Source organism: Carassius auratus, chromosome 50, assembly GCF_003368295.1.
Source record: "Carassius auratus strain Wakin chromosome 50, ASM336829v1, whole genome shotgun sequence".
NCBI classification, from domain to species: Eukaryota; Metazoa; Chordata; class Actinopteri; order Cypriniformes; family Cyprinidae; genus Carassius; species Carassius auratus.
This window is the reverse complement of record NC_039292.1, coordinates 8,894,071-8,907,149: the sequence shown is the minus strand read 5'-3', so window position 1 is coordinate 8,907,149 and position 13,079 is coordinate 8,894,071. Positions and strand designations below refer to the sequence as shown.

Genomic DNA, 13,079 nt, shown 5'->3' with positions numbered 1-13,079 from the left:
GAACAACAGATGATGTGTTGATTAAGTGCCTCATTTAGACATCTAATTAACACGGTGAGAGGGGTCTGGAGGAAGTGAGTGGTCGTGAGAGATTAGAAACAATATCAAAATGGCATGCAGATGCCACAAAGATTTGCAAAAGGGTTTCATCTCCAAGGTAAGGTCAATTTTGGAGCCCTCATTAATGTGTCAGCAATTTGGAAATGATCTCAGGTTAATGAGGGTTATGATAAGAGGGTGCGCACTGAATATAATTCAGGCTGGATTCCCTTTGGAGAGAACGGCCAGGACACAAAAAGGGACACAAAGAGAGGAGAAGAGAGAGAAAAGGAATCAAGTTAAGAAACTCATCCATATGACGGCACCTAAGGAAGCAAATGAGTCAAGGTCCCCTAAAAGTCAGTTACATACATTCAGCCGTTCATGAAATATCAGGTTTCTCCTGAAATAAGCATTTTGAAGATATGATAGCAATGTAAGTTTCGGCTATGTGTGTGCATCAAGTCTGATTAGGCTTGCACTGATTCCACAAACTTTACAAATAGATTTTGCTAAAGACACTAAATCTCCCACCTAAATTTCAGAGGCGACACAATTTATCTGTACCATATCTATATCCATATCTTTGTTTTGGTTGTTGTTTTTTTATCAGTAGCAGTCGATATTGGATATCTAATTGTATATTTAATTGTATATGCTCATTTCCACTTTCTTTTTCATTTTGAACTTTGGACAAATAAGTTATTCTATAAATAAAAAAATTATAATTAAAAAAAACTTCAAATGAAAGCTTCAGCCAATCTCAAACTGAATATCCATTCATGTTGTACATTATAATGTGGTGACACCTTCTATTTTTTAGCTAATAAAATTTCAGAGCAGTACAGAATTGTAATATTTGCCATTTATCGGGGTATTGACTGTAACATGAACAATTAATTATTTAATTTTAAATATCGCATTACAATTAATTCACTGTATTGAGCAAAATTGAAATAGACACATATCTAGTTAAAATTAAACGTATTGAGGTTAGTTTAGTTAGTAACCACTAACAGTGATGTTTTTTATGAGAATAAAACAAAATATATTTTTCATGTACATCAAACTAGTTACTTTTTTTCAAAATTAACCATTAATTCATTTCATTCCAGTTATTAATACAATATAAATCTGGATAAAAATAATACTTTCAGCAAGACCTTGTGACCGAAGATGTGAAAAGGGAAGTGAGAATTTTCAGAGGCGTAAATAGTAGACAGAAGGAATCCACCATGTTTTAGAAATGATCGAGATGAGATGATGGTGTATGTACAGTGGCTTTCCATAAACTCACAGGGTTGCAAACAGAGGGTTTGGCATCCCAGCTATTGAACTTCTTGAACAGTTAACTTACATCTCCAGAACCGTCTTCAGTTGTTCTAGCTTGGATTTTTTCTCTTCAATCTCACAATCATTATGTAGGACCAGTTCTGCCAACAGCTGACGAGCAATATCCAGCACTTCCTGTAAAACATCAAACAAAGTGTTCAGGTTTTCATAATGATGTGCAAATCACAACTGCACATTGTCACAGATGAGATCAAACAGGCCAAATCCAAAAATCAATTGTCCAAATAGATCATTTTCACACATGTGCATGACACGCCGATAAATCTCATGGCTGCAGCTCAATCCTGTTTGACCTTTGACCCTGTGGTTCAAATTCCTGGTTTTATACAAAGTAAATCATTTGGATGGAGGCAACCCTGTTATGAAACTGAAATATTATGTCGGTTCTTGCACCCACTGAACCACATAGATCACTTGTACTTCAAAATAGACACACCTGGAGCTGTTTTGGTTTCTTCAGCTTGATTTTTCCGGTCTTATAGCCACCATATTTCTCAAACAATTCAAAAAACCTGAGAGAAATGGAAAGAACCAGAAGATACTTCAAAAATATAAATGACTTTGACCCAGCCACCCTGCGACAACCACCTTAAATGAAGAACTGAATCCTATACAGTACATTATCATTCAGTACAATTCTGTTTAATGAATTAAATTTGACCACTTAAGTTTAACTTAAAGCAGCCTATTAGAATTTGTGACTTACAGGGCGTTCCTGACCTCCATCTTCATCTTCTGTTTGGGTGTACGGTCGCCATGGCGAATTACAGCAATAACACAACGGAGCTCCATCCTTCAGACAAGAGATGAATTATTCAAAAGCATAGTAAGCTCATAGTTAGCGTTTAATTCTACCTCACTGGTTTTAATAATCCAGGATCCATAATAAAAGCCAGTGAAATGCATTCTTAGTGCAAGATTGGTACACCCACATGGTTCCTGAGGTAGTTGGGACGATAGGGATGTCCTCTGCTTCCAAAGGGATCGACCAGGGAATGTGGAACTGAGGAGCCAGTTCTCGCATCACCATGTTCCTGAAGGAAAGCCATCAAATGTGAGCTAAAATATCTAGAAATTACAATTTAAGATAGGAATGAATACATCTGTGCTGACTAATGACACTATTGCTCTATGTAGAGCTGCTTTATATATTGAAACAACCTGTATTGTAGCACTGTATAAATAAAAGAATTACTGTATTTTCCGGACTATAAGTCACAATTTTTTTCATAGTTTGGCTGGTCCTGCAACTTATAGTCAGGTGCGACTTATTTATCAAAATTAATTTGACATGAACCGAGAGAAATGAACCAAGAGAAAACATTACCGTCTCCAGCCGCTAGAGGGCGCTCTAAGCTGCTCACTGCTCCTGTAGTCTACACTGAGCAGCATAGAGCGCCCTCTCGTGGCTGTAGATGGTAATGTTTTCTCCTGGTTCTTGGTTCTAAATAAATGCGACTTATAGTCCAGTGCGACTTATATATGTTTTTTTCCTCATCATGACATAGTTTTGGACTGATGCGACTTATACTTAGGTGCGACTTACAGTCCGAAAAATACGGTAAATGTGTCTTGTCTTCTCTGTGTCAAGCTAGTCTTAGCTACCAGCCTGCCAAGTATTTAGCTAGTTTAGCTTGGTGGTCAGCTAAAAACTAAAGATATTTTTCCAGAAGATATGCATTTTAAATGTCAAGCTTAGAGAAATAAAACTGAAATATTTGTTTGATGAGCATGTGTTGAATTTTAAAGAAATGGCAAAAGGATTTGATATTACACTGAAAAAAATAACTGGTCTAGGATTTACTTTGAAACCATTCCCACTCAGATTTAGAAAATACATTCCACACATAACTAAAAATAAATTGCAAGAACCAAATTGTATTAATTGTGACATTTTGAAGTAATAAGACTGAAATAATATTTTCTTTTAAAATGTGCAGCAAAAATCTGTTTTATTTACAACTTAAAAAAAATGAGTTAGTATGGTGGTTATGGAGTAAAAAGCGCAGGATTATGAGATTTTCGAGTTACCACAGACACAAGACAGCAGCACGGCCTCACCTACCCCAGGACTTTGGCACAATCATCATAGTACTTCATGGAGTTCTTTACAAAGCTGAAGCCATTAACGTCACAAACGAAAGAGTGACCATTTGCTCGGAGGAGGTCAAAACCGCAGACTGTTTGCTGGGTTGGAAAGAAAAACACATTCATTATCACTCTTAACAGCTGATAAAACTGTATGCGTTTTTCTTTTGTGAGGCTCACCTTAAATGCAAGACACACTTTTCTGGCCACGAGCTTCTCCATTGCGGTAAGCATCACAGGATACCGGATCTCCTTCCCCTCACTGTCTCTCTCCACTTTCCCATCCAGAGCAGGAGACTTCCGGGCTTCGGCGTGAGCATAATCAGGTCCTACTGTATAAACCTACAACATCCATCAGGAATAAACAAACTATCCGGCCACTACATACAGTAAAGTCTTGACAGGCATTTGTACCTTAACATCTGTGCCATCTGTGGGCATGAACTCCTCGTAGATGTAAGAACCAGTCTTACGAACCGTACTTTCTGGAGAATACACACTGCTCCGACTGCCGATCTATAGGATGGACAGTATGAGCTCCACACCGAACAATTCTGAAGTTATTAGAAGTTAGCAGTACTGTACCTTTCTAAAGAGACGCTGGCTGCCACCGCCGGCTGAGGTTGGGTAATAGATGTAGACATTGTGGTCCTCAGCAGAGACAGGCTTCTCCACGAAGGGTTTCTGAAACACTTCCCCGTTCACTTCCACATGGTCCTCGCTCTCCACCAGATTACATTCTGGTGTCACAAAGTCAAAATGTCACAATCTTTTGCAATATTTATGTATACACTATGAAGAACTTCAAGGAACAATACACTCAAACAAATAAAACAGCGTCCGGGTTTGAACTTACATAAGGGAAAGCGTATTAGGGCTGCGTGATGTGGCCAATTTTTTTTAAAATTGTGATTTCTCTGATAAAAATTGCAATAGTTTGTTGGACAACGCAATTTGGGCAAATTTTTAAATGAGCATAAAATAATAATTATAGTTGTTGTAGTGATTCCTATCATTATAAAATAAATATATAAACAAAATAAGAAATATTACTATTACAAAAAGGATTATTTAATAATAATAATAATAATAATAATAATAATAATAACAACCGTTGTATTATAGAGTACCAGATGTAAAATGATAACATTAATATCGGTCTTATTTATTTATTTTTTTAATGTTAAATCTTCAAGTTACATTGCTTATTTCATTTAGTTTAAGATGAAGTTTTAAAATAACTAAAACTAAAGCTTAATACTAAACTTAATAAATATATAGGCATATACAGTACACACACACACAAAATATAAATGTAAAAAACTAATTTTATTAGAATTTAAACAGAAAATATAAAAACTAAATCCATTTTAAAATATTAACAAAACTATAATAGTATATCAAAGACACTAAAAAAAGCACAGAGTCTATGTGAGACTCTGAAAACTTGCCACGCTTCACTCTGAAGGATGCAGGAAAATTCTTCAAAGTTATGAGCAAGGTAATAATCTTTACCCTCTGGTCTGTCGGGGTCCCGGTTCAACACTGCATAGCGTGGAAGGTCAATGCCCTCTTCCTGTAGAATCCTGTACACTTCCCTCCTAAAGCCGTGAGCACAGAGTTAATAGATATGTCCCAGTCAACTCTTGTAACAGGGCTTGCTTGTCAAGAATATTTCAGAGAATGATTTACCACACCTGTCTTGAATGAAATACTGCATGTTGAGGTCATTGATGAGGACGGGGTTTCTTAGTTTGGCATAATTTACTGCTTTGTCAAGGGGAAATCCTTCAAGACAAAAAAAATATTGTATACATTTGCATCAATTAACGTCATAATTTGGGGTTGTCAGATTTAGAATTTATATATTTATTTATTTTTAAGACTCTTCTGCTTAGCAAGGCTGCATTTATTTGATCAAAGTACAGTAAAAACTGTAATATGGTTAATATGGTTACTTTTCTATTTTAATAGAATTTTAAATGTAATTCATTACTGTTTTGGAGGCAGTATTAAAGGGGTCACATGATGCTGCTAAAAAGAACATTATTTTGTGTCTTTGTTGTAATGCAATGTGTTTATGTGGTTTAAGGTAAAAATAAAAAAAACACTCTGTTTTCCACAATCTGTACATTATTGTGTCTCCTCTATGCCCCGCCTTTCTAAAACGCATTGATTTTTACAAAGCTAATCATTCTGATAAGCGAGGTGTGTTCTGATTGGCCAGCTATCCAGTGCGTTGTGTTTGCCCGAATACCTCAAGCGTGTAAAGGAAATGTTATAAACGAGGCATTTGTTGCATCCAGTGGGGACATAATTACCGATCATAAAGACCTATACTTGAGACTTTAATCTTTGCAACTTTACAGATCTTCTTTATGCACTAAGAGCTTGTAAAATTCCAAAGAGAAAGGAAAAATTGAAATCACATCATATGACCCCTTTAACAATACTGAGACATTATGTCACATTGGGATTTCAAGCTGATTGCATGTGAAACTGTGTGTGATGTCACATACCTTTGGAATGGAAGGAAATTAGGCAGTCACACAACGGCCACTTCTCCACCGGTTCATTGAGTATAACTTCCTCTGGAAAAATGTCCACGGTGATGTACTCAAACTTACAGAGCCTCTCCAGAATCTCACTCATTGGTTTAGATGTCGATTTCTTCATCATGGAGCAGATTCCCACCACAATCTGACGCTCTGACTAATAGAAGAAGATAGCACATGAGCGTCACTTATAAAATGTAAATAAAATAAAAAAATAATTATCATTAATGAAATTTTTTGTACCTGATCCTCTTCCTCGTCCTCCCCATAATGTCCTGAGATGTTCCTCATGTCTCCCTCATCCAGCTCTCTGCTCTCACCACCCTCACTTCCAATCAGGAGCCGTGAAAGTCCACTGTTGCACATCGCGCGTCCACTTGACTTCGACATTTCTGTCGAGTTTCTGTCAAAAAGCCAAATTCCCAGCACACCATCTCGTGCTGAAGCTCAGTGGTGGAAACATTACATAGATGAGGTGTGTAATCCAATCAGATGAGGGTCCAGAAGTGACTTCAATGCCAAGGTTCTTAGAAAATGACAGTGTGTTTAATCCTTACACATTTGGTGTCATCCTTCCGAAACCACGAACATGTTATGAGTACGCCTTGATTAATTTTTCTCACAAAATTCCTTCCTGTTCGTACCTGCAATAAAGAGCCAACAAGCAATATACAAGAAATTAATACTTTGTAAGTATGCATTAAATTGATCAAAAGTGACTGTACAGACATTTACAAGATTTCAAATACTGTCCTTTCAAACTTTAAATCCATGAAAGTGCAATGTTTATATATAAATATTGTTTCTATAGCAGCAAATCAGCATATTAGACTGATTTCTGAAGGATCATGTGACACTGAAGACTGGAGTAATGATGCTGAAAATTCTGCTTTACCATCACAAGAATAAATTACATTTTAAACATATAATTTAAATAGAAATATAGTTATTTTAAATTGTAATAATATTTCACAATATTAAAGTTTGTACCGCACTTCCGATCAAATAAATGCAGCCTTGGTGAGCATAACAGACATCTTTTTTCTTCCCATTAAAAAAAACAACAAACATTTGAAAAGTAGAGTAAATGTAAACAGTGAAAAATATTGTAATGTATTACTGAAGCATCATAAAACACCTTTGCAATTTGACTATTTTACTTAACGCAGGAATCATGAACTAACAACAGAAACACCATTTAAAGCATTCAATGGTTTAGGATAATGATAATTCATAGATCATATATGTGCATTGTTCACTTTCGTTTAATGTTAATGTTGATAAACAAATCTTTACTCATTTAGCAGATGATTTAAAATAATAGCAATAATACTAATAAAAATCCTACAACATATAAACAAGTCTTACACTAAGCCTACATTTTCCAGAGTCATGTAATATATTCCAATATGCTGACTACTAGGGAAAGCATGCAGCACAAATTTTTTATGCAGTTTGCATGAATACTACAAACTACAAAAAGTAAACAGTTTGCATGTGATCAAGGGCATATTAATAGCCATAGGCTCTTGGCAAAAGTGAAGCTGGGGGATTAGTGAGACTTGGATCAAATACTGAGGTCTACACAGCATCCAAAGTTAACCCCTCACGCTGTGGATGTGTTGACAGGGAACATTTAGTTGAGAGGAAGCCGTCTACAGTGACCCAGGGTCAGGAAAAACACACACACACAGATAAACTAAATTAAAAAAAATCTATCTATACAAGTCTATCGTGTTTATTCATTTTTCAGCCTTAAAGGGAAAGTTCACCCAAAAATGAAAATCTGATGTTTATCTGCTTACCCCAGAGCATGAAAGAATACTGTAGGTGACATTGTTTCTTCAGAAGAACACAAACTGAGATTTTTTTAGCTCAAAGAGTTGCAGTCTATCAGTCTTTTAATGTAAGTGGATGGGAATCATGGCTAAAGCATACAATAACACAAAAATCGGTCTGTGTAAGAAACTGAACATGTCAGATCTGCAGCTGTCAGACTGATGGCTGCAGATTAATACTGCCTTAAAAGTAGTCACAACAGGCCAGGACACACGGAGCCTTGATGCCATGCTGCTGGATAATGGAGCAACTGGAAGAAGTCAAGCAGGAATGCAGTGCACCTCATAACTAGCTCCTATGCACCTTTTTTCTATTAAATACAACATTATGACGACTAAAAGGACAAGATATAAGACAAAACTGAGCTTCAGACAGTGATATGAATACAACATCCTCCTCTCATCGCATCATCAGACGATTCAGTTGCCAAGTCAAACTTCATTTAACTCACGAAGCGAATTAACTCTACAAACATAAACTTTATGAAGCTATATACACAAATGACTGCGATATGGCACGGTCCACACTGAAGGATACTTACTTGCTGAAAGTGGAACTCGGTCACGGACAGTGCTTGACTTCCTCATCTGCTGTCATAATGAAATGAAATGAAATGAAACTAGAGCTCCGTTTGAGTTTACCTTCAGAAAACACTTAACAAGAGCCGTCTTTCGTGCTCGATGATACGGAATCTGCACTCAGATGACTGCCACCTACAGGACGGGCGAAACAACGCCATCCTTTAGTATTTAAAGGGTTAGTTCACCCAAAAATGTAAATTATGTCATTAATAACTCACCCTTATGCTGTTCCAAACATGTAAGACCTCCTTTTATCTTCGGAACACAGTTTAAGATATTTTAGATTTAGTCCGAGAGCTCTCAGTCCCTCCATTGAAGCTGTGTGTACGGTCTACTGTCCATGTCCAGAAAGGTAAGAAAAACATCATCAAAGTAGTCCATGTGACATCAGAGGGTCCGTTAGAATTTTTTGAAGCATCGAAAATACATTTTGGTCCAAAAATAGCAAAAACGACGACTTTATTCAGGATTGTCTTCTCTTCCGTGTCTGTGTGAGAGAGAGTTCAAATCAAAGCAGTCTGGATATCCAGTTCACGAACGAATCATTCAGTTCACCAAATCGAACTGAATCGTTTTAAACGGTTCGCATCTCTAATACGCATTAATCCACAAATGACTTAAGCCATTAACTTTTTTAATGTGGCTGACGCTCCCTCTAAGTTCAAACAAACCAATATCCCAGTACACTGACTGAACTGCTGTGAAGAGAGAACTGAAGATGAACATATACAGTCTATGGTTTAACTATACAGTCTATGGTATTCAACCAAGCAAAGCCTGACATTTTTTTTTTATTATTGAACAGTTTATTGTAAATTTAGACAAATCTAAAAGGAAATCTAAAGTCATGTGATTTATGTTTTGCATTATATTTGACACATCAGACTTTTAAAGCCTATATAGTGAGATTATGGAGCTCACATGTATGAGGTAAAAAAAAAAATAAACCTTGGAACTTGGAGTAGATGTTATTTATATGGCCCAAAATAAAGATTCTGAACATTCGTCAAAAGCCTGATGCATCATATTTGATACAAACATCTTAGCGTGATGATTGTACAAAAAAAAGGATGAGTACAAACAAGTTGTTTCAGTAAAGTTCTCTCTTGAAATATTAACAGTTCGTTCTTATATTTACTTTAAAAATCAATAAGATTTCACAGTAAAAAGACGTGAACCAACCTATAAGAGGACACTTTTAAAATTATACCTTTACTTATTTAAAAAAAAAAAAATCTGATAACAGAAGGCATGAAAAGGATTCAAGTATTAAATATGATACAATACTTCCATGTTCATATAGCTTGTTATCATATGCAAAAACTTGCTAGATCAAATACTGTATATAGTTGTTTCTCAAGGGAACCCATGGTGAAAACAAAAACTTATACAAAACGTATTAGGTTTCATTCCATAACCATTTTGTTATTTGTGTAAACCGATTTGTATCTGATATGAATCTGTCATAAATAAACACACTCCAAAGCAGCAGTTTTGAGTTAAATTCAAAAACTGCAATAAGTTAATTCAATATAATTTACATTTAAGGTGAACGTGTTTAGCTACTGCATATGCTGTGACATATGAGTTTGTTCTATAATGTAATATAATATTATAATATAATATTACAGTGTTCAGATTAATAGAGAAACTTCTACAAACCTGCTTGTGATTATTCAAAGATTCCCAGAGAGAGTCTGAAGTCTCCCCAGATTCCAGAGATTGTACGGTATGTTCTCTAATGTAAAAATATGGAGTGAAATTTGTCATTGAAATGTGAACTCGTGAGAAAGAAACAAGTCTTTTCACAATAGATATGCTACTATAAAAATAAATATGAATGTCCATAGGCCAAATATTAATTAACCAACCATTACATAGTCTCTAAACATTTATAGGCAGAAAGGCCTAATTAAGAAATAAAACAGATGTCTGTAGTAAGGAGTAATTTTAAACCATTCCAGTCTTCAACTGGCCAATTTTGAGCTTGTGCAAATTGTAGCCTCTTTTTCCCTTTTTGTAGTGGAGATGAGTGGTACCCGGTGGGGTCTTCTGCTGTTTTAGCCCATCCGCCTCAAGGTTCTGTGTGTTGTGGCTTCACAAATACTTTGCTGCATACCTCGGTTGTAATGATTGGTTATTTCAGTCAAAGTTGCTCTTTTATCAGCTTGAATCAGTCAGCCCATTCTCCTCTGACCTCTAGCATCAACAAGCCATTTTCACCCACAGGACTGCCACATACTGGATGTTTTTCCCCTTTCACACCATTCTTTGTAAACCCTAGAAATGTTTGTGCGTGAAAATCCCAGTAACTGAGCAGATTGTGAAATAGTCAGACCGGCCCGTCTGCCACCAACAACCATGCCACACTCAAAATTGCTTAAATCACCTTTCTTTCCCATTCTGAAATTCTGTTTGGAGTTCAGGAGATTTTCTGACCAGGAGCACACCCCTAAACGCATTGAAGCAACTGCCATGTGATTGGTTGATTAGATAATTGCATTAATGAGAAATTGAACAGGTGTTCCTAATGATCCTTTAGGTGAGTGTATATGTATTATGTTACAAAATCAGAGTGGATATATAGCTCTGCTATATATTATATTTCAGTAATTTATGAACATAAGCTTCTAAAAAGGTTCCTATTGCATGACGACCCTCATCCCAGGCAGAAAAATTAAACATCAGCACAGCAGTCCATGACTGGCTTGAAATTTGTCTCCTTAAAGAAAACGCTACTTTATTCCATGTCATCTGCATGTTGGTCTGAAAAATAAGCAATCGAGCTCGTTCACTCTGATGAATGTGTTTCTCGTTTTCATTTTAAAGAGGAACTTGAGCAAACATCGTGATTTGCAGGGTTCCTGCTTTGAACAATGAGATACTGTGTCATGACAGTCTGAGTGACATCTCTTTTAGCTTTAAAGGTCAGTTGATCTTCAAATTTTGTTCCGAGACACGTATTATCACAGTCCTGAGCAATTCCTGGATAACATTTACATTATATATTTTATGACTGCATATTACATTATTATTTATTGCACATGATAATACCTTACACATGTCTTAATATTATCAATGTTAAAAACAGTTTTTGCAGCTCAATATTTTTGTGTAAATCATGATCAGTTTTTTTCAATTTTTATTTAAAGAATAGAAAGTTTGCATTTATTTGAAATACAAATCTTTTGTAACATTATTGATGTATTTACTGTCACTTTTGACCAATTTAATTTAATCCTTGCTGAATGAAATGATTCATTTTCTTACTTTTGAATGGTAGTGTACCACAGTTTCAACAAAAAATTTAATATTCTACAATATTACAGTTTTTACTGTATTTTTGATCAAATTAGCCTTGCTTTACATTTAAAATCTTAATTATTTAAACCTTTGACTGGTATTGTAGGCTACTCAAGTACATTTTCTTTTACATAGAATTATTAAAGAATAGTTATATTTAGGATCATTTAACCCTACATATACTTTTGATATATTGCCATTTAGATGATGTCATCACTTTTCCGGTTCATGAGTATCCAGGGACGTGTAAAATACTGGCCCTAATGAACTCACCCCATCCTCTACCTCATTCAAACTCCTCATTGAACTACAACTTTGCTTTTTGCCATTAAGTGCAGACAATACCTGCAATTCACTGACTTCCCAGTTTATTTTGAAATAAACCTGAATGGTCACTCGTGAGATCTCGAAGGTTATTAGTTTGATCCATAATGTACGCAGAGAAACATGCTAGCTAGTATGAGAAACAAGTACAGCTTGTGTGACTAGACACTATATTTGGTTTTGCTGGTAATTAAATTACTGTTTTACACAGTAATAACTGTTTTTGTGTGAATATATCGCAGGTTTTGTTTCTGTTGCATGTGTAATGATGTGTACCATCTCTTTGGAAGTCCCTACTCAAGACATATTAGATATGGCTGTACTCGTGGGAAACATTTACTAGCACAAATTGAAGAAGAAAAATTAATAAGTTTGCAGAAAAGGAGGGGAAAAACATTTAAATTGTAACTTGTACTGAATCTCTGCTCAGTTAAATGTCTGAAATGCTGGCCGTAGTTTTCTCTTACCTAATTAACAAGACTTATCACACTTCGTCTTTATCAAATTTCTTGCACAGAAGGGGCTAGGCTCATGGGTTTAAAACAATATCATTTCACATTTCTTGACCATAAGTATGAGTGATGGATTTCATTACATTGTTTTAGTAAATGCTCCCATAGCGAGCAAGTTCAGTTGCATAGTCAAGATAATCAACTTGTTTGGGTAAAGGATATGTACCTATTGTGCAAAGCAAGTTTCTTCACTTAATGTATAAGGAAAGGAAAATGTGTGGAAACGCAGCTTCTGTTGGAGGGTCATGACTTTAACGCTTGAACTGTGAAATTCCAGCAACATCAGACGTACTGTAGACTGATATTTGGTTGAGAGATTCTTGCAAGATTCACCAGTGTCTCTACCACACCAAAGGGCCACAACAGAGTTATAAAACCTGTACTAAACAGGAAACTGAAGCACAGACCGATATTTACACACAACCGATAAAGACTAATAAACAATGCACATTTTATGATATTCATTACTCTAACTGTAAACAAAA

At 35.7% G+C, this 13,079-nt stretch overlaps 1 protein-coding gene across 5 annotated transcripts in view; it reads right to left on the bottom strand.

The window, feature by feature from the left end:
• Positions 1-8,563, bottom strand: part of LOC113066879 (inositol hexakisphosphate and diphosphoinositol-pentakisphosphate kinase 2-like) — a 29,191-nt gene extending 20,628 nt beyond the window's left edge. For all 5 annotated transcript variants that reach the window (XM_026238974.1, XM_026238976.1, XM_026238975.1 and 2 more), the window contains exons 1-13: positions 8,416-8,563; positions 6,279-6,679; positions 6,000-6,192; positions 5,178-5,268; positions 4,996-5,081; positions 4,066-4,220; positions 3,895-3,996; positions 3,661-3,822; positions 3,458-3,579; positions 2,325-2,426; positions 2,099-2,185; positions 1,829-1,904; positions 1,397-1,506 (exon numbers count right to left, since the gene is read on the bottom strand). In XM_026238974.1, the coding sequence (XP_026094759.1) occupies positions 1,397-1,506; positions 1,829-1,904; positions 2,099-2,185; positions 2,325-2,426; positions 3,458-3,579; positions 3,661-3,822; positions 3,895-3,996; positions 4,066-4,220; positions 4,996-5,081; positions 5,178-5,268; positions 6,000-6,192; positions 6,279-6,425 (1,433 nt within the window). In that variant the 5' untranslated portion in view covers positions 6,426-6,679; positions 8,416-8,563. The remainder of the gene's footprint in view (positions 1-1,396; positions 1,507-1,828; positions 1,905-2,098; positions 2,186-2,324; positions 2,427-3,457; positions 3,580-3,660; positions 3,823-3,894; positions 3,997-4,065; positions 4,221-4,995; positions 5,082-5,177; positions 5,269-5,999; positions 6,193-6,278; positions 6,680-8,415) is intronic.
• Positions 8,564-13,079: the final 4,516 nt, after the last annotated feature.